Source organism: Citrus clementina, unplaced genomic scaffold, assembly GCF_000493195.1.
Source record: "Citrus clementina cultivar Clemenules unplaced genomic scaffold, Citrus_clementina_v1.0 scaffold_4, whole genome shotgun sequence".
NCBI classification, from domain to species: Eukaryota; Viridiplantae; Streptophyta; class Magnoliopsida; order Sapindales; family Rutaceae; genus Citrus; species Citrus x clementina.
Window position 1 is genome coordinate 18,456,255 of NW_006262274.1, and position 21,938 is coordinate 18,478,192.

Genomic DNA, 21,938 nt, shown 5'->3' on the forward strand with positions numbered 1-21,938 from the left:
TTAGTTTATTACCATACCTGATCCTCGTTGCTGGCTTGCTGCTTCCAAAACTCATCAACCGTTGGATTCAAATGGACAAAACTAGAAAACTAAAAAACGACCCTTTGAAAAAATACATCTACAGTGTCGGCTCTAGTTGTTTGCATTAGTGACTTGACAGTTCTCAAATTATTTCAAGCGAAGGTCGATCTATTACAAAAATATTTTTTGCCAATTCAAGCAAAGATTATCAAAACTGCAGCGCTTTTGAAATGAATCACACGTTATATTAGATGTTTTCAGAATGTTTACTTTACACAACTGAGCAGGAAATTGTCATATTTTCCCATGAGCAACTAGAAAAACTTATAAACAGAGAAAGTAAAGCAACCTTGATTCTAGGCGGCTCACGAAGCAAAAAGAGACGGGCACCACTCTGGACCCCAAAAATATTGAAACAAAAAGCAAATTCCCAAAGCATGTTTTACTTTCACACTATTCTATAGGGGAGACTTGAAAGAGGATCAAAACCAAGGGAAAATTACCTTATATGAACTGAAAAGGCAAACTGAAATAAATTATTAAAAAAATAACAAAATTAGTCCTTCCTATTGAATCCAATATACACAGGAGCAGAACAGATGCGGACATGAATTTACAGGACGGTGTTGATATGAAGTGCTTTAAGCAGCGATGTAGCCATTTGTTTCACCAAAACTTGGCCTCCAGAGCGTTGCCCATCTCTACGTTCCTCGATTAAGTTCTGAAGTTTTTGCGGCAGATTATTCTCCACAATCAATTGCTTTGGCCGAGGGTGGTGTTCATATACAGCCTTACAAAAATAATTGTATTGTAAGCACTTCATAATAGTCATGGAAGAAAAATAATGCGTAGTGCAACGATGGTGAAGACAACTATTGTTCAACAAAAAGATATAAATCTAAATTCGATTCAAGATTAATACCCAACTTGCCAACTCCAACACTAGTTCAAAGTACACAGTCGGCTACAGAAGTCCTTTTGAATTTCAGTACTAGAAAAACTCAGATTTCAGAAAGTACTAAAGATTGGCAATCTTTTAGAGTAATTGACCAAGAGATGAGGGTTTGACTTTCACCACAGGACAGAAGCAACTATAATTTTACAAAATAAAGAAACATTGGGAGATGATATCCAAAAAGAGAGGAAAGAAAACAGAGTTGGGAAAGAGGACACCTTTTCCCACCCAAATTCTTGACCTTATGAATACTAGTGGTTCCCTCGATCCCTGATTACACTTGAATGATTGAAAGAAGTTTCCTTTTTCGTGCCAAGGACAGGGTCAATCAATGATCTTATCAAATGCGCCCACAAAATTTTTGTCAAAACATTAAGTTCACCCCAATTAGTCCATTACTACAGACTGAATGACAAACCATCAGTTCACCCCTTTGTCTCATTACTACAGACTGAATGGCAAACTGTATCATGTGCAGCATTACATCAAATAGGGACAAAGAAAAATGCAAATATCGCTTACCTTAATTAGTTTGAGCAAATTAAGACGAGCTATAGCATCCTGGTGGTCCAGCCTGGCAATGAGCAACGGTGTCAAACCATTAACTGCTAATGTTGTATTTATTCGGGATGATTTCCTGCATGCCAAAAGAAACACATTGGTGAGACTTTGATAAGTTAAAACCAGAAAGAGAACTATTCTGCAGCATGTAACCTTTCCAAGTAGGTTTAGAGGATAAAGGCAAGACAGATGAAGAGGAAAGATAAAACAGCTTTCTGAAAATGAAAGAATCTTCTTCACATGCATATCAATACATCTGACAAGGAAAACTTAAAATTGAAGTAATAGACAAAATCAGACACCAATGCAGTCATCCAATCCTATCTGGAAATTAAATGGGTCAGAAGACATTATGATGTTTTTATACAGACAAAGTTAAAATGCACAATCGAAAAGTATAACGGCAATCTTCGAAGAGTATGAATAAATATATATCAAAATATCCTCTAGCCACTTAGTGAATCAATTAAAAAGGTCAGGCTTCATATCACATACGTTATAATTTTTAAGAATGGCTCCAATATGTGCACAAAATGTGGTTCTGGACAGCTTTGGAAGAACTTCACCAACTTTTGAACTGCATCCTTTTTCAGCAACGCTTGTTCCACCTTGCGGTTGTCATTGTCATGAGCCAAGCAAACGGCAATTGAGTCCAATGCTGTCACAGACCAAACCTCATTCTCAAGAAGGTTCAGGTACACATCCAAACCTCCATGGGCCCTTAATTGTTCCCTTGAATTGCGCGACGCATGAGCCATATCACACAGTAGAGGCAATGCATATTGTTTCAAGGGAGAGTCTGACATGATAAAGTGCATTAAGTGTGGAATGATTCCATTTTCAGCAGCTTGTTCTTGTCTCCTCTTATTGATCTTGCACAGATTGAATAGTGCATGGAGGACCTTCAAACCAAAAGGGGAAAAAAGAAGAAGAAAGGAAATTGATGGAGAACATCAGAATTTGTTGTCAGTCAAATTCAATAACTTGATTCGCTGGCAAAACTTGGATAAGAGAAATATACATTGTTGAGAAACTACTTATAATATGCTATTGCATAGAGAGATAAGTTACATCTGTGAAGCTAAAGTCCTAATCAAGCTGCAGCTAATGTCCTATGGAGTAAGTTTCCATAGCAAGAAGGCTTACTTTGCCTAACTAACAAATGAAATTTTGGTGCTCCAGAAATTTTTTTTACTTATTTTTTAAATTACTGAAATTTGGGAAAGTGTGGAAAGAAATGGAAAGAAATAAAACTCAAGTGCATAAAGTACATCCAATTGAATTCATAAGAGGCTGCTAAACCAATCATATATAACAAACAATCATATAATAAAACTATCATACCTGAACCTACACATACAAAGTACACATAAATCCAATTTATAACATCAAATGCTATATTGTCACTCCGATGTTAGGAACACCAACCTCGCTATGTATCAGAGATACAAGATGCCCATCTTTGAGATCGAGATTTGGGATTAAATACTTGATTGCATCTGCCCGCTGAAGATTCTCTAAACAGTTTGGATCGGTTGACAAATGATTAATACACTTCAATATCTAAAATGAAAAACAAGAATGTGGTTATGAAGCATTACATCAATTTTGGAAAGTATGAATAGTAGAGATCAAATACATTTTCTTCAGTACCTTCAAAAGAATTGGAGGTTCTATTCGATTGAACATCTGGAAAAGACGGCTAAGCAAGCTTTGGCTACACATGTAGGATTTCACAGTTGTGTCTGCTTGAGCAAACTCAAACAGCAAGTCTGCCACTTTTTCCAGGTATTCCCGTGCTACATCTGCATTTAATGTTGATACCATATGGGATAGCAAACCGGATGATGTTGCACTACCTGGTCTCGCATTGAGAACACCAGAACCAGAAAGTACACCTGATGCTGTCTGTGATACAATCCCAGACATGGATGCAGCTCCTTCATTAGATGATAGTGTTCCCATCTTCTTAGTTGCTGTCTTATGTGAAAGTTTAGGTGTAGAGTCAAGATTTCCATTCTCTCTTCCACGCCCAGAAACCTCTGAAATCATAAAGGAATCTTTTAACCTAAATGGAACCAGATTAAATCAGCCAGAACAAAAAGAAAACACTGATGCCACAAAAGTCAAAAGTAATTAAAACAGAACAACAAGACATAAGGGAAATAGACAATGAAATTGTTTTTTTTTGGTTTTTTTTTGGGGGGGGGGGGGTTCTTGGCAGCTCTACATGCTAGACCAATTAAAGTTGAAAACAGAGACAAAGTCCTCCACGAGACTCGAACTGGTTTCTGCCGAACTACCTCTAACAAAACCAACCAAATAGCCATAGAGGAACACAGGAAGATATCTGTTTAATGTAAAATTCAATGTCTAGACGCTACCTAATCACACTCTAAAATACAGATGTTCTGCGATATTAAGTCAAATTCCTGAAGATAAGTTCCTCAGAATTATACTCAAGTTCTCATTCCACTTGCACTGGCTTAAAATAAACCCCAGAAAGAAGTAAAATAAAGCAATCACCTGCAAATTCTGCCATCAGAAAATCTAGTTCACCATTTGTTTTCTTGTCGTTAGATGCATGCAGTAGGGGCAGTATACTTTCATGTCTCTCCATCCCAGGTACATGACGTACATAATCCAGCTGACCAGAAAAATGCCTTGAAGGGGGTTCTTTCTCCAACAAGCTAAGCAGAGGACGAACTTGATCTGACTGAGTAGTTGTGGTAGGAAACCCATTGGATGCACCTTCTGGTGATTTTGGAGGCTTGTCAGTAGACGTTCTATTAACAGCACTAGCGATCCGCTGCTGTCTGAGGTCAATTTCTGTTCGAGAAGGATCAAACTTCCATCGATCCAGGTCTCGTTCTTTAGACATAGTCACTGAAGGTTCCTTGGTGGCTAAATTAGCATTTTTTTCCAACAAAGTTGAATCTGACAATTTAGAAGCAACTGTAGCATCCAAAACTCCATTGGGAGATTGAGATCTGTCATTGTCTGTGGCAAGAAACCGGGGTTCTGACTGATTGACATCTGACCTCTGGGAATGTGAAGTCGAAGCTCGTGAAGGTTCTTGTGTCCCGGTTGATAAGGGATGATCAATCATTCCATGCCTAACTTTGACACCATCAGCTTGATCAGTTAAAGGGAGTGGTGTCTCACTTTGAGTGAATATAGGATGGCCAAAGTCTAATTGACCAGAACGTGGTCGTTCAGCTAACCCATCTCCCGGAAATCCACCCCCAACAGATATTGAAGCTAGTCGAGTTGCTTCATTCAAGCTATAAAGAGTGTTGATAAGCCTAAGCAATATCCCGTTCTTCGCAGCAATACGACAGAAGTCGTTCCTTGGAGTTGATCGTTGAAGCTTAAAGACCTGCCACATTCCGTCAATAGCTAGGTGAACCATTTCCCTGGATATGAAGTTTGTAATCAGTTTTTTCTATCATAAAAGGAAGACAAGTAAATCAAGCAAGATAATTAGAAGGCAAATGACACTCCACAGTGGGAAGGAGGGTGTTTTCACAAAAACAAATAAAATTCATTGAAATATCATCATCAGCTCGAAGCCTATGTAACACCTAGCATATTGGTAATATAAATGCTCATGTTAATAGCTAAAATTATTCAGTTTCTGTGAAATATGATCATGATGCAAAACGTAGTAGTTCAACTGAAAATGAATCTTCAAGGCTCTTTTTTTTTTTTTGGTGTTTTTTTGGGGGGGGGGGGGGGTATGTTTAATTAGGAAACCATCTTAGAGCATTTTTTACAGTGTTATGGAACGTTGTCTATGTACTCCACAAAGTACACTTGTTTCGACTAATATAGGATATCTCCCTTGCAAAGAGAATATGGTAACTTCTGAAATTCATTTCAATTCAAGGGTATATGATCACAAGAATTGTCACATTGACGCCAAAGGAATGACAAACCTGTACTTTGCATAGTCAGCCTCTAGAAAACCCACCAAAACAGGTATTCCACGACAAGCTATGAACATTTGCAATGTCAAGGAGCTGCATAGAAGGAGACAGATGGCCTAATCCTTTTTTCAAATAAAATAGAAGCAAGACATTACAACCACAGAAAGGAGAAACTCGAAACCTTGACTGGCAAAGGTGCTGCAAAAAATAAGCTGCCTCCATACGAACTTCCCGGGGACGATCAGGTACTGCAAAGCCCATCACTACAGGGATCTGTTCAACAGCTCAAAAATTAGTATAAATCTAGTATAAAGAGAAGTCTAGCCTAGAGATCTTAATAAGGACAACAAGATAGAAACACAATAGATATTACGTGAATCAAAGATCTAAGTATTACTATTGATATTACAGTAGTGAAAAACGGCACTGTATCACTCCCAATGTTCTGCCCAAGTATGTTACAAACAAATGGAGGCTGTACCGGGCCCATTAGTTCTCTTATTATGAAGGATATTATGGCTTCTGAGAATTGAGAGAAACCCAAGATTTTTTATTACATTGCTTTGTCTTGGCTCTTTCCTAGGTGATTTCGCAAGAAACACAAACATACAGTATTAAGAAGCTAGTGAAATGCAAGTGAACTGCTTCTGGGACAAACCCAAATTCTGGCACACCTCTGGACTTCCATCTCCAAGGTGTCCCACATTACATCTTTGCTATTCAGTTATCTGAATTGCAAACGAATTCCTAGTTAGGTCTTCTTGAGGTTCGTTTTGCTACAAGGTCTTAAGGTGTTGTCTAAAATACACAGTGAGCTTACAGAATTTTTTGCTTCCTCCTGTTATGGCATCATCTTTTCCATTCTGCCAAGGTTTTCCACATTTGTAAACATCCACTCGACCTTTCTAATTCTTTATTTTCTCTCAAATCAATGAGATCTACTTAACAGGAAGATTATAATAAACAATTAGAAAAGACCAAATTCAACTGCAAAACTTTTATATAAAGCCGGCCACATTTTCAGGAACCACTCAATTTTACAGTGCTTGGCAGTATTCTTTTTCAAACATGAAAGAAAATATTGTATACAGAGAGCTTTACAGTAGGAAGAGAACGAGAGATCTACTTACAAAAGAAAAAGACGGCCTTATTGAAAACAATCATTAACAAGTGGGCTCTACAAAATATCCACTTCAGAACAAAAGAACTTGAATGGACATACTTCTTACCAGACCAACAAGGCAAGCATTTTCCTGGAAATCAGAGTTATCTTTTACAATCTGGTTTATCAGTTGAAGAATAGAACATATAACCTGCAATCACAAGGAATATTAATGTACTAAAAGCTTTCTGCCTGACTGACAATATGAATAAAAAATTTCAAAAAGTCCACAAAGTTTTGAATCGTGGACATACACGAGTCTGAGGAAGTTCAAGCAATTCCATTAGAGGGAGCAAACCATGCTGGGTAACAAAAAATTGTTTCTGTCCAGGACGCTGGTGAAAGATAGCAATAAGTTTCTGACAGGCCGACACAACTGCATCTTCCGATTCATCTGGCCTTAAAGAACCAACTAATCTGCTAAATTCAACAGCCTACAAAGAAAAATTATAAAAAACTTTAAAACCTGCCTATTATAGAAAATTGCAGAAACATAATAAGATTTCATAGTCTAAATCTGCAACATCTTTTGATAATGGGCAGAAATTACTAAAAAGGAAAAGACTTGAAGATTCAAATATACTGGTCAAGAGGGGCCGATCGTATGTTTTGATAATGGGCAGAAATGACTAAAAAGCAAAAGACTTGAAGATTCAAATATACTGGTCAAGAGGGGCCGATCGTATGTTTTGATAATGGGCAGAAATTACTAAAAAGCAAGAGACTTGAAGATTCAAATGTACTGGTCAAGAGGGGCTGATCGCAACAAAGAGGCAAATTTTCCAGATGATATAAATGTAGGTGGTTTCCCATCAGTACAAACCAGTAGGAAATTGGGACACATTAGCTGATTGAAAACCAAAAACAGTAACTTACACCATAAATATCAGGACAAGTTGGGTCCCATTTACAAAAATCAGAAATCTGAAAGGGCTTTAATGTTATTGGAATTGTTACAGGGTAAATTGCAGGACAGAACATTATTAAACTCAGGAAGTACAACAGAACTGGTAAGCTTAACTGCCTCGAAAATAATTTCTCTTGAAGAGGGTTATATAAACCATCTTACAACCAACAGAGAGATGATACACAGGACACTCATAAAACTTCCATGACAAAGTCTATAAAGTGCACACTAGTTGATTCCAGAAAACATTGATAGCAAATCTCTCAAGGGTGCTTATAGTTAAGAAATGCTGGGTACCTGTAGAGGAAAAAGGTTTTCTGCAGGCAATTTTTCATCGAAAACCTGAGAAGAAAGGACAAAAAAGCAATAAGAGAAATAATGTCAGACCATCGCAGAGAACATGTGTTCCACATGAACTCAATATTTCAAACATACCAATCCATCAATGTCAATCACATCGTCCTTCAGAACGCCTATCATTAGGCGAAACAGGTCTCCACCACTACCATTTGTCTGCCCCATTTCATTCTCCATCTGTTTCTGAGCAATTGTTGCTCTTAATTTTGTAGCCAGGTCGTTCTTGCCAGTATCAGCCACAGCTGCATGGCTTTGGTTCACATGTGATGCAGATGCAGATGCCGATGTTGAAGCTTCAGCTGCCCGATCCTCCAGGCTTTTCTCCAATGGATGAAATAAATCATCCAATGAAGCATCCCCGGGAGTGTCACTGAATCTACTCAGCTCGTTCCCTCCTAGGGTTGCTGATGTCTTTACAGCCTTTGGTAACGGAAATAACACAGATCCATTAGATTTTCTTTCTGAAACAATGATTAAACTCCAAGGTAGACCTAACTGCAGGACTTAGATAAACCACTGCCAGACTTCACCATCAAGTTATCAAAAAAGAGGACAGAGAAAAGAACGAACACCAGAAGCACGATCACTCAGTATCACTTTCTTAATGAATAAATTGTTATTGGGAGGGGACAGGTTCGTAGGACCATAGGCCATTTGGCACTCTGTCCTTCACCATTTCCAACTTAGATATGATTGCATGCATACATACAAGAAACTCATGAAAAAACAGGTTAAGGTAAAATTACCTTTTGCAGACTATTATTATCAGTTCTTGGACAAAAACCAAAGGATTTATTGTCAACGCTGATAGAAGTTCCTTTCCCTCCATGTTTACTATCTAAATTCTTCCGTCTTGATTCAGGAGACTGAGTCTCGCCATTGATTAGCATTTCATCCTTATCACTGGTATTTGTTATCTCCTGAAGCTGAGATTGATCATTTGTAGCTGTTATTTTATTAGAAGGCAATCTGCCAGATCCAGTTTGTACTAATGACATCTCATGAATTGCTAAGGTAGGAACTTGATCCGATAGAGGTTCATCTTCTGGATTTTCTACTCTTTCTTCAGCAAGATTACCATTTGATGAATGTTCCTTGTCAGATTTGCTCAAATGAGTGGCTGCGGGTGACAATAGCTCTTTCCTAGAGCCCTGAAAGTTCAGTGATCCAAGTCATCAACGAAATAAGAAGACTAATCTATTCCATCACCTTAAATTAAAGACTAGAGAATGAAGAGTGGCACATGTACAGTATCTTAAATCAAGGAATCAAGAGACAAAAATATTGATTGCTTATGGAACAAAGTTCACCTTTTAGCTTCACTTAGGACTTCAGTTTCTAAGGAGTTATGGGAATCTTATTGTGGAGATTTGATCAGTACTACACCGGAGTGGGTGGTATATTGAAGGTGAAAATAGATTTTTGGGTGATAACCATGTAGTATAGATTTTAATCGGTCCTGCACAAGAGTATGCGGTATTTTGGAGGTGAAAATACATTTTTGGGTAATGTTCACTGTTACATATTACATAGCTTTGATATCTTTCCCTATATTTTTTTTTTCCATTTTTTTGTGGATAACTGTTCCATTACACACTTCTAGTACTTTAAACTATTTCAATGAAGTTATTATTGTCTCATATCAAAAAATCAGAGAATACAATATCAATCATTGCAGAACTGCTATTTTTGTATATTTTAAATTTTATATATTCAAAGTTCTCTTGCTAAGGCAATCAGTTCAGTTTCCATAATATGACAAAAGGGTACTTAGTTGCATCACAAAAAAGTCCAAGTTTAAATACTCCCACCGTTTCAAATGCTTCAGCTTTCGGTGCTGAAAGGCTTTCACCGGCACTTTGATTATCTTCGCTAGGAATTTCTGCATCTGCTGAGCCATTTTCCTCTACATTTCTGATCAAATGAAAGGCATTTTTAATGAGGTAGCATACAATAACAAAAACAGGAGTACAATAATGCACAACACCAGGAACGCTAGACAGACAGCTTAAAAAAGGAGCAAAAACTTCTCCAGTGTAGGAAAAAATAAATTAATCACAAGTTAACACAGCAATGGCTACATCTATTTTAGCATTCAAGCTAGGCCTTTAAGAATGACCTAGTAATAAAGACCTTATAGGAAACTGATTCCCATGCATTAAATCTCTTAATCAAGGATTGTATCATTTCGTGCAACAAACCCAACAAGAAGAAAAGTCAATAAAATCCTGCAAGAGAGTATTTGAATATAGTACGTGGACATTATGCAACAATTCCATACACACTAATGCCACAGACGGTACCAGCATTGTTAAAAAATAGTGGAAAAGTGAAGGATGTAAAACTGAAAAGGTCTATAATCTCTCCAAATCTAAAGAAATGCAATGTGAGAAAGTGTGAATTTATAATCTGGACCACAAAGCTCTTAAACAACAGGAAACATGAAAAGAGGACTAAAAAGTAGCATGTAGATTGAAGTCAATCAAAGCTTGTCTACACAAGTGACCATACATATAAAGGACAGCAATGCTAATAAATGCATCAAGCATTTCGAATCCTTTCACAAACGATCCAAACAGAAAATACATCGATTAGTAATATCTACCTCATTGTTCCACTGTGACGAAGAGAAGACTGCAGTGCACGCCTACAGTTCTGTATCCATGGGTGAGAAAGCAAAGTCTTTGCATCAGGCCTCTGTCTAGCATCCTGGAAAAATCAACAATATGTCATATTTAAATAATGGTGGAGATAGCTATATATAATACACATCACAGAAACAAATGATAATTCCACTCCATATTATGGGCTAATTCATCTTTTTCCATGAACAACAATTAAAAACCATGGTTATATATGCAAATCTAGAAGCTTCATAATCAAGTTTTGTATACCATCAACTATCCAAACACAAAATCAAAGAATCTGCAAGGTTCTACCATGGTTGATAGCATGAGTAAGAGAGAGTTCTACATTGTAAGAACATGTTTTCATGTCCAAAAGAAATTGAAAGACAGTGGATCATACACCTTTTCAGATCGCTTGTTGCTTAAAGCTGTTGCTTCGATTTGATTGATGTTTACAGTAAAAGCTAACTTTTTAAGAGTTAATTGGCAAGATCATCTTTGTACGCAATTTCCAAATACATTAATATTAATTCATGTGAAATTAGGAAACTTAAAAAATTTATGTGCCCAAAATACATGCTATGTATTTACGCCTTATGCATGATATCATTAGAATGATTTTTTTTTTTTTGGGGGGGGGGGGGGGGATACCTAGACTCCTGCACAGACCAGGAACATGGGTCCGCTGTGGCCAGACCCTAAACTGGGGGTCAGTCGTGCACCCCAACCCCGTGACCAATGAGACAACAAAGGCTGGAATTTTAAGCTCATCAGAAGGATTGAACACAAGATACCAAGCCCTCAGCCAACTAGGCTGCCCCTTTAGGGGCTGAAAGAATCAAAAGAAAAAAAAGCAATTTTCTATTACAACAATGTTCTTAACAAAAGATGTGCAAGGAGGATACTGGATGGTGCCTTCTCCAAGCTATCATCTCAAAATCTTAATGACAGTTACATTAGCTGATTGGAATTCTTTTTACACTCGTGATACCCTGAAAGCAGTCTATATTTAAAGAGCCAGTTAGGTTATTCAAAGCCTGCACAAATGCAAGGTCTCAAATTGATCTTAACCCATGCCGTGACCGATGTATTACATATCAGGCTAGCAACTTGGCAACACAGCAACCAGTAATGTTCCATATTATAGCAATGCTCTTAACAACACACATAGCTAATTCTCTTTTATCCCATAGATAGGAACAACCTTCAGCAATGATTGAAAATGACAATATTAGGACTTGATTTATCTTACACTTTACCTTCTTAAAGCACTGACGTAAAAAGTCGGTGATGTCAGGGGATAGGCTATCAGGTATTGGAGGACGCTCATCCTGAAATGATTAAAAACAAAAAGGGAGAGAAATAAATGTACTTTTTCATTATTGCTACAAAGCAACTTAACCATAATAATAACATAGTACAAATCTAACAGAACATGGTTCACAGAGCATTCAGGAGGAGAGAAAGTTTCTTAGAAAAAGAAACTAAGCAAAGAAAACTGAAAAGGTAACTCCAGGAGGTAAAGGAAGCATTGCTTCCTCGTCCTAAGAAACCAATGATTTTCAATGAAGAAACTATTGATCAAACCTGAACAATACGGAATAGAGCAGGCATAGGCTGGAGCTCATAGTAAGGTGGCACACACGTGAGAAGTTCAATCACAGTGCAGCCAACACTCCAAATGTCAGAAGCAGCACAAACCCCAGACATCTCAATCACCTGCAACATTTTTTAGTTCATGATCCCCAGATACCAACACATATCTAAGTTGTTTATTTTAACTACTTTAAAAGTCACAGCAGAGACAATTGTGGCAAACTAATGGAGCAAAAATAGACTACTTCACACTTGATAGATATGCAACTGATCACCACACCTAAAACAAATTCGTGTTGCATACAGCTATTTTTATATTTGAACTATGCTACTGAAACCAAACGTTGCAGTCAAGAAAAAGAAAATAATCAAGTTTTAGGTAGACTATGGTTTTCATTTTTAAAAACCATTTTAGGAATTGAGACCTTCCCAAGCTTTATTACAATGGGATTATCAGTTCTGCGTTCTTTCGCAGCAAGCAACAGATTTTAAGCAATGAGTAGTAAGCCACAGTCTCACACCAAGAGAAGTTTCACCTGGATGAGATTCATGCAATCAAGCATTCATCCTTATCCAAGCTACAGTCTTAGTTAGAAATTTCTACGGAAAGAGGATAGAAGAGAAGAATGCCCATACATACAAAACAAAAATAGGATTTAGCTCTCATTTAGAATGGCCTCAACTACAAAGACTTCAAGTACTAGTGTTGACAAGAGATGAGCTAAAGAGCTGGTCAGGCAGTTGACCAGACTGAATGAAAATGCAAATATCTTACATCCAAACAAGAATCTATATGTTTCTTTATAATACAATTATAAAGAACAGCGATAATAAAATAAAGCGTTACAAGCGCAATTGAGCACAAAAATCAGCTAAAACAAAACAGCATACCGATGTGCACATATGAAGAACAAAGAGACTCCTGGAAACCCCATTCTAATCTAAGCTCAAGAAGGCGTTAAACCCAAGCTTTATATCATTTAAAATTCACCCCCCCCCCCCCCCACCCTCTTCTTATCGAGCATCTTCAGAGTTCATTATTCCTTTCATGCCAAATTATACAAAATATCAAGAAAACAATACGTCTCTTTATAACCATCGTTTTTTAATCTCCCGCAACTGCACAATGTCTCAACAAATAATGGAACCCAGCCACTAGAATAACCTACGAAACTCCATCATGTAAAATCTGTAAGGTACAACGGAAATGCTGCATTGGCTCGAGATTTATGATTTTTGGTTTTTGTTGTTTTCCTCAAAACCTTTATGGTGGACTAATGACCCATCTTCTTTGTGACTTGTGTTTTCTTATTAATAAAAGTGTCTGATTTTTCTTATACTATAAGGGAAAAGAAGGAAGATAAAATAAAAAGTTCAAAAAAAGCATCTTATCCTCACAAATGAATCTGTTACAAATTGTACACAAATACCATAGGAGGAAACTGGACGTATATCCTACCTGTCACAAACACTCATGCTTCTCAAATACTCTTCCAACCAGATCAAATAGTTCTAAAATGAATCCACAATTTCGATTTAGAAATCTTCTGCCTAGAAACATATATTCTTTTGAAACAATTCTAAATTCAGCGTCACATGCACCTTGAATGGTGGCAACTATTGATAGAACCTCATCTGGGATAAAAAAAGGGAAATTTGAAAATAGAAAGAAAGCAACAATGGCCATAAATCTATGATGCAAATAATAATAATAATATAAAAATAATAAATTAAAAGACAAAAGACGTACCTCAGGGGCCATCCAATATGGTGTTCCAACAACAGAATGTGTGTTAACATCAGCCTCAGTTAATTTTGTGGCAACACCAAAATCAGCAAGTTTCACAAGACCCTAAAAGCATCAATTAGGTAAAGTTAATACTTCACAGAAAGGAACCTTGAAATGCTGGAGATTTTATAATCATGCAAGCCACATGGCTGGAATAACAGAGCACACTTAAACAAACAGATGTATTAGGTGAGGGCTAACAAACAATCAATTTCTACAAACAACAAAAGTTTGATTGACTTAAGGTAAAAAAAAATATACTGCAGTGATCAGACTTAGTTAAACAGACTATCCACTGGATTTATAAAATAAATAAGAAAATCTCCAATTATTTGTTCAATCAGATTGGCTTAGTCAGAATCAGCTACATCAGCAATGATTTTAATGCTCACCACCATGAATCACTTCTTCATTAAGCCACAAGAACACACACTCATAAAGACACTGTTATGTGTTACTAATAAAGCCAAATAACCGCATTAAACTGATAACATAAGACCAAACATGAGAAAACCTAACAATCATTCCCCTCAGCCACCTGTGGTCAATGCTAGTCCATAAGCACTTGAGTTCATTTCCTCACCATCCATCTACTAACAGAGCAATGACAAGTCACAAATTAATTTTTCATGATAACTCAAAGCACAACCCGTACCCGAACAATAGTAAATTTTCACAACTATCAATACACTCATGTAAAAAGTTCCTGTTGACATTAAATAATACCACAAGACCATGTGTGAGCCCCCCCCCCCTCCCCTTCCCCTTTTACCATAAAAGTATTTGAGGTGTGAAGTGGAATAAAATCGCATTATAAGATTAAATGACTTTTGGGTAAGTTACCATTTCATGCAATATAGTGAATAAGCACAACCTGCATGTGTATAAATTACTCTTGCTAATACAACAAGAACAAAAAAATTCAAATTACCTCTTTGGTTGTCAATATGTTTGCACCTTTAATATCCCTATGGATAACACCTTGTTCATGAAGATAAACCAAGCCCTCCAACACCTGTATATATATATATATATATATATAATTATCATGGACTGATGAAACTTGAATCCCCAACCATTAGCAATAAACTGCAACTACAAGAACAAACCTGAGCAATGTAAACAGCCACCAGCGATTCTGGAAAAGGCCCAAATTTATTTGGCTTAATAATATTTGCAAGAGAGCCATTCTCCACATACCTACAGCATACAAAAACTACAGCATAAGCTTTTTCGGCTCCATTTCAAGAAATACCATGATTAAATGTTCTTCATCACTATGCCTTACTTACTCAAGAATTATGTGAAGGTGACTCCTTGTCTTCAATGACCCGAGATATTTCACAATATTTTTGTGGTTCAGATTCTGTAAGAGAAATTTGTACTTAAATAGTATGAATGAAAATGTTGAGAACACACATTACTCCAAAGGACAACATAAAACGGTCTTGGTCCATTACTTCATAAGACAAAACCAAAGGGCTGTCAGAGGATCCAAATCCAGTGGCAAAACAATTAACAGACAAGACAGCCCAGTCAGCTTTTTCTCACAAGGTATAATTGGTCACTGTTTATTGCGAAACTAACTTCCAACAATTTCAGCATATCTAAATGAGTTACTCCTTTAAGATTAATACAAATCCTTCAGGTGCTGACCAAGAGGCGAATGCAGTTTGGCATTGGCAAAGCATATGTCAGAGTATAACAAGAAAAATTAGAAAAAACAAAGAGGAAAAAAGCACTTGAATGAAGAATAAAAACAGTGGAAGAAAGCTACCTTCAATAAATCAATCTCTTGCTGGAATGTTGATGAATCCCCCAAAAGCAGCACGCACAGGAAAATGGCAACAAGTCAGGCAATGTTATAAATAAGAGAACCAGAAGCAGTATAATTTCCAAAAATGCAAGATGTACCAAGCAAAAAATATGAAAAAAAGCACCAACTTAGGAAGTGTAAAGACCAAAAACACATTTCAGAGAAAATAAGGAACCAAACCATTATAATATTGAGGTCTTCTTGAGCAATATTCTCCAACGAAACTTGTTTAATTGCAACAAAGTCTCCATTCTCCAAATCCAGGCCTTTGTACACACGACCATAAGCTCCTTTCCCAATCTCATCTCCAAGCATCTAAACCAAACAATGACAGACAAACAAAAGCCACACAGTCAAATTCCAAATACTCCAGTCCAAGTAATTCACATTGCAAAACCAACAAAAACCCTAACGCCTAACTTGGGTCACTTAAATAAACTTGCAATTCTAGGGTTTTTACTACTCAAACATAGCAATAGCACATTATTTGACTTCAATCACGGCTTTTCTTTCACTCAAGTTCTCCAAAACTAAATGAAGAAACACACACAATTCATTTCACTAGAGTATAATTCACTCAACTGTAAACCAACAGACAGTTTCTTCAAATGCAAACAAAACAGAGAATCAAAAACCCTAACCCAACCCAGCCCTTCTTGTTCTACAATTAATCTCAACAAAAGAGTAAAAGAGACGATCGAATTACTGAAAATTAACGAAATGGGCTTACGTATTTGTTGTCAAGAGTCTTGGATTTGTGGAAAGCGGGCGTCGTCGTCTGGCGAGACATTTCTTTCTTCCTTTCACTGCGTGTATATATCTCCCTATCTATTCTCTCCTGAAAAATGAGAATTGATTGCTTTCAAGAAACAGACTCCATTTTTTTCTGAAAATATTTAAGAGGGAGAATTGAGAATTTTTCCGGCGGGAAAGCAATGACCAGAGCTGTCTCTCCGGCCAGAAAAGGAAAAAGAAAAATGTTTAAAAAGGAAAAAAAGAAAGAGAAAGTGAGAGGCAATTGGTGCGTTATGCAAATAAATGGAAATGTAATTGACAGTAATGGCATTAAAGAATTATTAATTGTTTAACAGGGTGTAAAAATTATTGTCTGAGCTTTTGATTTGGAGACACAGTTGTCTTTTCGTGTCAATTACAACAATATTTATTATACCATATCATCCAATATTTGGCGTGCGTGGCGTGGCCACTGGCCCCGATCCACTTCGGATGCTCCGGTAGTCGGGTTATCATTCGGAAGTTTTACCGCCTATTTTCTTTTATGTTTAATAATATTATAATGAATAGATTATTTTAACTTAAATTTTTTATTTCATTTCTTAAAACGAATGATATACGAACTCAAAGAAGATAAAAAGACGACAGAAACGCAGCGTTCAATTGTCGTTTCACGCGTTGAGTTATGCTTCTTTTAGTCTTGCGTGGATCCACAAGAAATAAAAAAAGAAAAGAATGGAAAGCTGGTCATTTCTGCCCCCCTCTCCAACCACTCATTTTCTTTTCCTTAGTTTACTCTCCCGCCACTCATTTTACTCCCCCTCCATTTACTTCGTTACCGGACTCCCCCTGGATGACAACCGCTTCTTATTCTCGCCGAGCCCCTTCTTTTTTTTTTTGCTCGCCCAGCCTCATTTGCTTCGTTACCAGACGACGTCCACCACTCATTTTACTCCCCCTCCATTTGCTTCATTACCGGACTCCCCCTGGACGACAGCCGCTTCTTGTTCTCGCCGAGCCCCTTCTTTTTTCTTTTTTTCTCGCCCAGCCCCACTTGCTTCGTTACCGGACGACAACCGCTTCTTGTTCTCGCCCAACCCAAATCTACAACGGACACGATCAACTCTTCTTCATCTACGACATCGCTGTTTTGGAGACTTCTAGTTGTTGCTTGCTGTTGTAGTTGCAGTGACCCATCTGTAAGCATTTCTCTTTTTTTTTTTTTTTATCTTGTGGATGATGAAATTTTGAGATTGACAGTGTGAGCATTTCTTCCGTAAGCATGTTCAATTCAAGCTTATTTCAATTCTCAGTGCTACCGATTAACAATTTGAGATCATCTTTGTGTATCAACTAGTAATGGGTGCTGAATAGATAATCCCTTTTCTAATTAATCTTTTCTGAATTCTATTAATCTTTTACTGCGATTTGTCACACTGATGATATATTAAAAAAATAAAAAAGCTGCACTTTTGATATAAAAGATAATTATCTCTAATTAATTTTCATTTTTGCTATGAAAAGGTAATTATTCCTGAAAATCTTTATTCTCCTGTCCCCATAAAATTAACCATTAAATTGTTGTTACCTTTTATTACTATTTGATGCAAGAATAATTTAGCAACTAGAATTTCCATATATAATTTATTTTGCCTTAAATAATTTCCCAAATTGTTTTTCTACTTCTGGGAGCTGTATTTCTTGCATTTGTTGTTACTTTTAGTTTTTCTTTTTCCTGCTACGAATAGACTTGTTTCTTCTGACAAGCTTTGAATAATATATGCTTCAAATCATTCTCATTGAAATTATTTTGTCTGTGGAATTCTTGTGGTCAATTCTATTATAGCACAACTTAAATTTCTATTGTTATATTCAAATTATAAATTTCTATTCTTAATATACAATATATTGAGAGTTGAAGACTAGTCACTTTTTTCTGGAAAAAAAAAATCATATTGGCGTACATTGGGAAGAACATAATAATCAGTTCAATTTCAATCTTAAGTTACGTGACTTATTACATTTATTTTGATTGACTGTTTGAAGCCATTATTAGATAAAAATTTGGTTATAATAGAGATGGTCGACTGAAAGTCCATAAGATCAATGTAAGTGCAGGGCAAGGAAATCAACAAAGTCCATAAAAATTTTAGAGTCTTACTTCCCTGTATTGCATATCAATATATATTATCATTAGGAGTTTCTTAGCATAAATGTCTAGAATATTTATTTGTGATAATATTTTATCTAAATTTTTCCAATGTAGAATTCAAATGCCTACTCAAAGCCATTATGTTGTTTTCAAATGACGAAAGCCGGGCATATACAATTCTTGGCTTGAATGCCAGATGCAAGTAACTAGATTCAAAGGGAATTCTTATAAATCTTATAAATCTTTGTTGGATGCTGAAATAGCCTACAATGATTACATAAAAAGGCATGAAAAATTGCCAGAGACATCCAATATGCTAGAAACTACAAAATTTATTGTGAAAACACTCGAAAAGGGGCTGCAAACTGAAGTGCCTACATGCAACAAAGCTGTGCAAACTGATAAAGGCAGAAATGATTGTATTATTATGTCTATATTATCCATTGTATGTTGTATTTTAGGGATAATCGTTGCTATATGTATTTTACATAAATGAAATTGTACCCTGTATTATGTATAAATTTAAATAATTTAAATAAAATGATTGTTGTGTATGAATTGTTTTCCTCTAGACCCTATACATATGAGATATGAATTTTGTAACATAAGAAAAGTAATTTTGTAAAATTATGTCCTTGCACACATTTGTGCAACATGGCTCTTTAAGTGAATTTTAATTCTATGCATAGGGCCTCTGTTATCTACTAGTGAAAACAAAGCCTCCAATTTATATTAATATTGTATCACACATTAGCTTTGCATTTGCAAAAGGATACAAGAATTGAAACAGTGATAAATTGAAGATGATTAGATTTGATAACTTAAACAGAATTGAGAACCTGAAGAAAGGCATGGACATAAGTATAAAAGTAGAAAGAACAGTTCAATTAAAGACGTGGACATGAGTATGAAAACAAAATTTAAGAGGAAGAATTATTACCTTTCACATAGCTGGAAATATTTGCACTCACTACAAAACCATCGGTGCCTATACAATATCACTTCATGACAGTGTGAGCAAACAAATTGCAAGTGGACAACATTAAACAAATCTAACATAATTTCAAAAATTTTAAGTTCAATTCAACACAAAACATTATTCCATTACTACAATTTCAAAGATTTAAAGTCAAATCTAACATAATTTTAAAATTTTAAAGTTCAATTTAACACAACATTATTTCATCACTACAATTTAAAGCTAAAATACAAGTCAAGTATCATCATTGTTATCTTCATTACGCTGCTGCTGCTGTAGTAATTGTTGGAAATTCTCACTTTGAGATCCTTGATAAGTCATCGAAGAAGAAGAATAATGCAACTGCGAAGTATACGGTGGGACTGGTTGCTATAATACATAAAAATAAATAGGGATGGGCAAAAAAACCGTAGTCTTAAAAAAACCGAACCGAATCGACGGTTTTTTCTAATTCGGTTCGGTTTTTATTTTTTAAAAAAACAGAATATATCGTTTGTAAAAAAAATCGAAATGTCAGTTCGGTATTCGGTTCACTTAGCTGAATCGAAAAACCGAACCGAAAAACCGAATTATTTTTTGAATTTATTCAAATCAAACATGTGTTATTTCTCTTTATAACATTATGATTATGTTTATATAAATGGAGTATTGGAGTTTCGTTATGTATTTTGAAATTTTAATATTTCATATTTTGGGAATATCTTATTAATAGTTAGTAAGATATTGTGATAAAATGTGTTTTGAATACTTTGTATTTATTGTTAATATTTGTAATAAAATTAGGATAAATTAATTGTTGAAAAAAATTATTACATTCATGAAGGCCCAATGGGCTAAAATTTTAAAAATTCAAAATAGGCCCAATAAGCCCAGAACCGAAAAAACCGAACCGAATCAAACCGATCTGAAAAGAATCGTTTGAGTTCGGTTCTTATTGAGTTCGGTTCTTATTCGGTTCATTTTATAAAATAACCGATTTAAATCGGTTCTACTTAATTTCTAACCAAACCGAACCGAACCGAACCGAACCGTGCCCACCCCTAAAAATAAACATCATATTACATTATAGAAATATTAAAATATATGTATTCATTAACGACTTGTAAACAACAACTTATTGTGTGCCAATTATAAGGAAATGGCTGATAAATGTTGCTTCCACCGAATTGGGATTGGTACATAGGTACTTAATCAAATAATAAAATATATGTAAAATTCATATAAAAATTTTAAAACAAAAATTTAAATAATTTAATTCTTACATTATAATAGCCCATAGTGCCGCATTGGGTGAGATTTTCGTAAATAATACTTCCTTCTTATAGTGTCTATATATGCACAATCTTATACTTAATTACATATCCTCGAAATAAAAAAAAATTTTAAAAGAAAAAAATTCACAAAATTTATCGTAGCTATGTTCCTCCCTTGTGTGGAGATTTCATTAGGCACATGATAAGATGATGGGGCATTTTCTTGTAAATCCTATAAAATTATTAAAGACAATTAAACTAAGACCAAATTAATTAGAAAATAGATCTTTATTTTTAATCATACCTTATTTTTTTGTGCGAACTTGTTCTTTTGAACGGATTTCTTACGAATCGAAGATTCTTTCCTTAGGCAAGGTGGAGGGCCTTTATGACGTGTCACTACTGGATCATTCAGTGCAAGTTGAACACTGTTGCTGCTACAACTTACTTCGCCAATAACAGTTCTTTCCACACTCTCACTGTTAATTTGTTTGTTGCTGCTACAACTTGCTCCACCAGTATTAGTTTTTCCCACACTTTCACAGCGAATTTGCTTGGGCAGATCTTTTATTGCTTTCTCAATCCAATCCAACACCGTTTTATAGCTATTTTCATCATCGGAGGCTATGTCTGCAACCTCATTGAAAGCGTTACACATTTTTTCATATCTTTCTTGCTGGATGGTCAAATTCTGCACACCATAACAAACTTTCAGCTTACTATAACATCTCCTCACATCTTTCCTCCACCTTGATAAAATGTATCTTTCTAGAAGAAATTCAACTAAGTTACGTATCAGCACTGCAAGGGCATGCCTGCAAAGAATCCCCATAAACTGGAATTTTGAACATATACAATTAACTTCACACTCAGCTTCTTCAAAAACAACCTCAAAGAAGCCTCTCCGACCTTGCCCAAATAATTCAATTATTTGATATATTGATCCCACAGAATCCAAGATATCACAATACATCAGAGCAGTCAATTCTTCTTGAAATTCTTTAAACTTGGAAATGGTGTACACTTCTTCAACTTGCCTCTCCATCTCATATCTTGATACGCATGGTGTCCTTTTACTAAAACACTTGGCATCTGCTTG

General features: G+C 35.8%; 2 protein-coding genes across 3 annotated transcripts; both read right to left on the reverse strand.

Moving 5' to 3' along the window:
• Positions 1-244: 244 nt before the first annotated feature.
• LOC18044802 (MAP3K epsilon protein kinase 1) lies at positions 245-16,852 on the reverse strand. Of its 2 annotated transcripts, XM_006437460.2 has the most exons (24): positions 16,451-16,851; positions 15,901-16,035; positions 15,682-15,702; positions 15,197-15,270; positions 15,014-15,104; positions 14,836-14,919; positions 13,866-13,967; positions 12,107-12,238; positions 11,779-11,850; positions 10,498-10,601; positions 9,704-9,806; positions 8,639-9,043; positions 7,971-8,312; positions 7,833-7,877; positions 6,883-7,062; positions 6,696-6,779; positions 5,648-5,739; positions 5,476-5,559; positions 4,064-4,953; positions 3,191-3,579; positions 2,966-3,100; positions 2,033-2,439; positions 1,499-1,613; positions 245-811 (listed from the first exon to the last, which is right to left on the reverse strand). In XM_006437460.2, the coding sequence occupies exons 1-24, from the start codon at positions 16,508-16,510 to the stop codon at positions 635-637; spliced, it is 4,323 nt and encodes a 1,440-aa protein (XP_006437523.1). In that variant the 5' UTR covers positions 16,511-16,851; the 3' UTR covers positions 245-634. The 2 variants fall into 2 exon arrangements, with proteins under 2 accessions (XP_006437523.1, XP_024042488.1); XM_024186720.1 differs by lacking the exon at positions 12,107-12,238 and having other exon boundaries at positions 16,451-16,852.
• A 4,285-nt stretch (positions 16,853-21,137) lies between these two features.
• On the reverse strand, positions 21,138-21,884 carry LOC112099166 (protein FAR1-RELATED SEQUENCE 2-like). Its single transcript, XM_024186276.1, has one exon. It carries the CDS (start codon positions 21,882-21,884, stop codon positions 21,138-21,140), a length of 747 nt encoding a protein of 248 aa, XP_024042044.1.
• Between the last annotated feature and the right edge of the window lie 54 nt (positions 21,885-21,938).

Bases quoted from the DNA above. Each gene is read 5' to 3' on its own strand.
- LOC18044802 (XM_006437460.2), bottom strand. From the start codon at position 16,510: ATGTCTCGCCAGACGACGACGCCCGCTTTCCACAAATCCAAGACTCTT. The intron at 1,614-2,032 runs GTATGTGATATG...TTTGGCATGCAG, and splicing joins CCATTCTTAAAAATTATAAC to GAAATCATCCCGAATAAATA. The intron at 812-1,498 runs GTAAGCGATATT...TATTTTTGTAAG, and splicing joins ATTTGCTCAAACTAATTAAG to GCTGTATATGAACACCACCC.
- LOC112099166 (XM_024186276.1), bottom strand. From the start codon at position 21,884: ATGGAGAGGCAAGTTGAAGAAGTGTACACCATTTCCAAGTTTAAAGAA.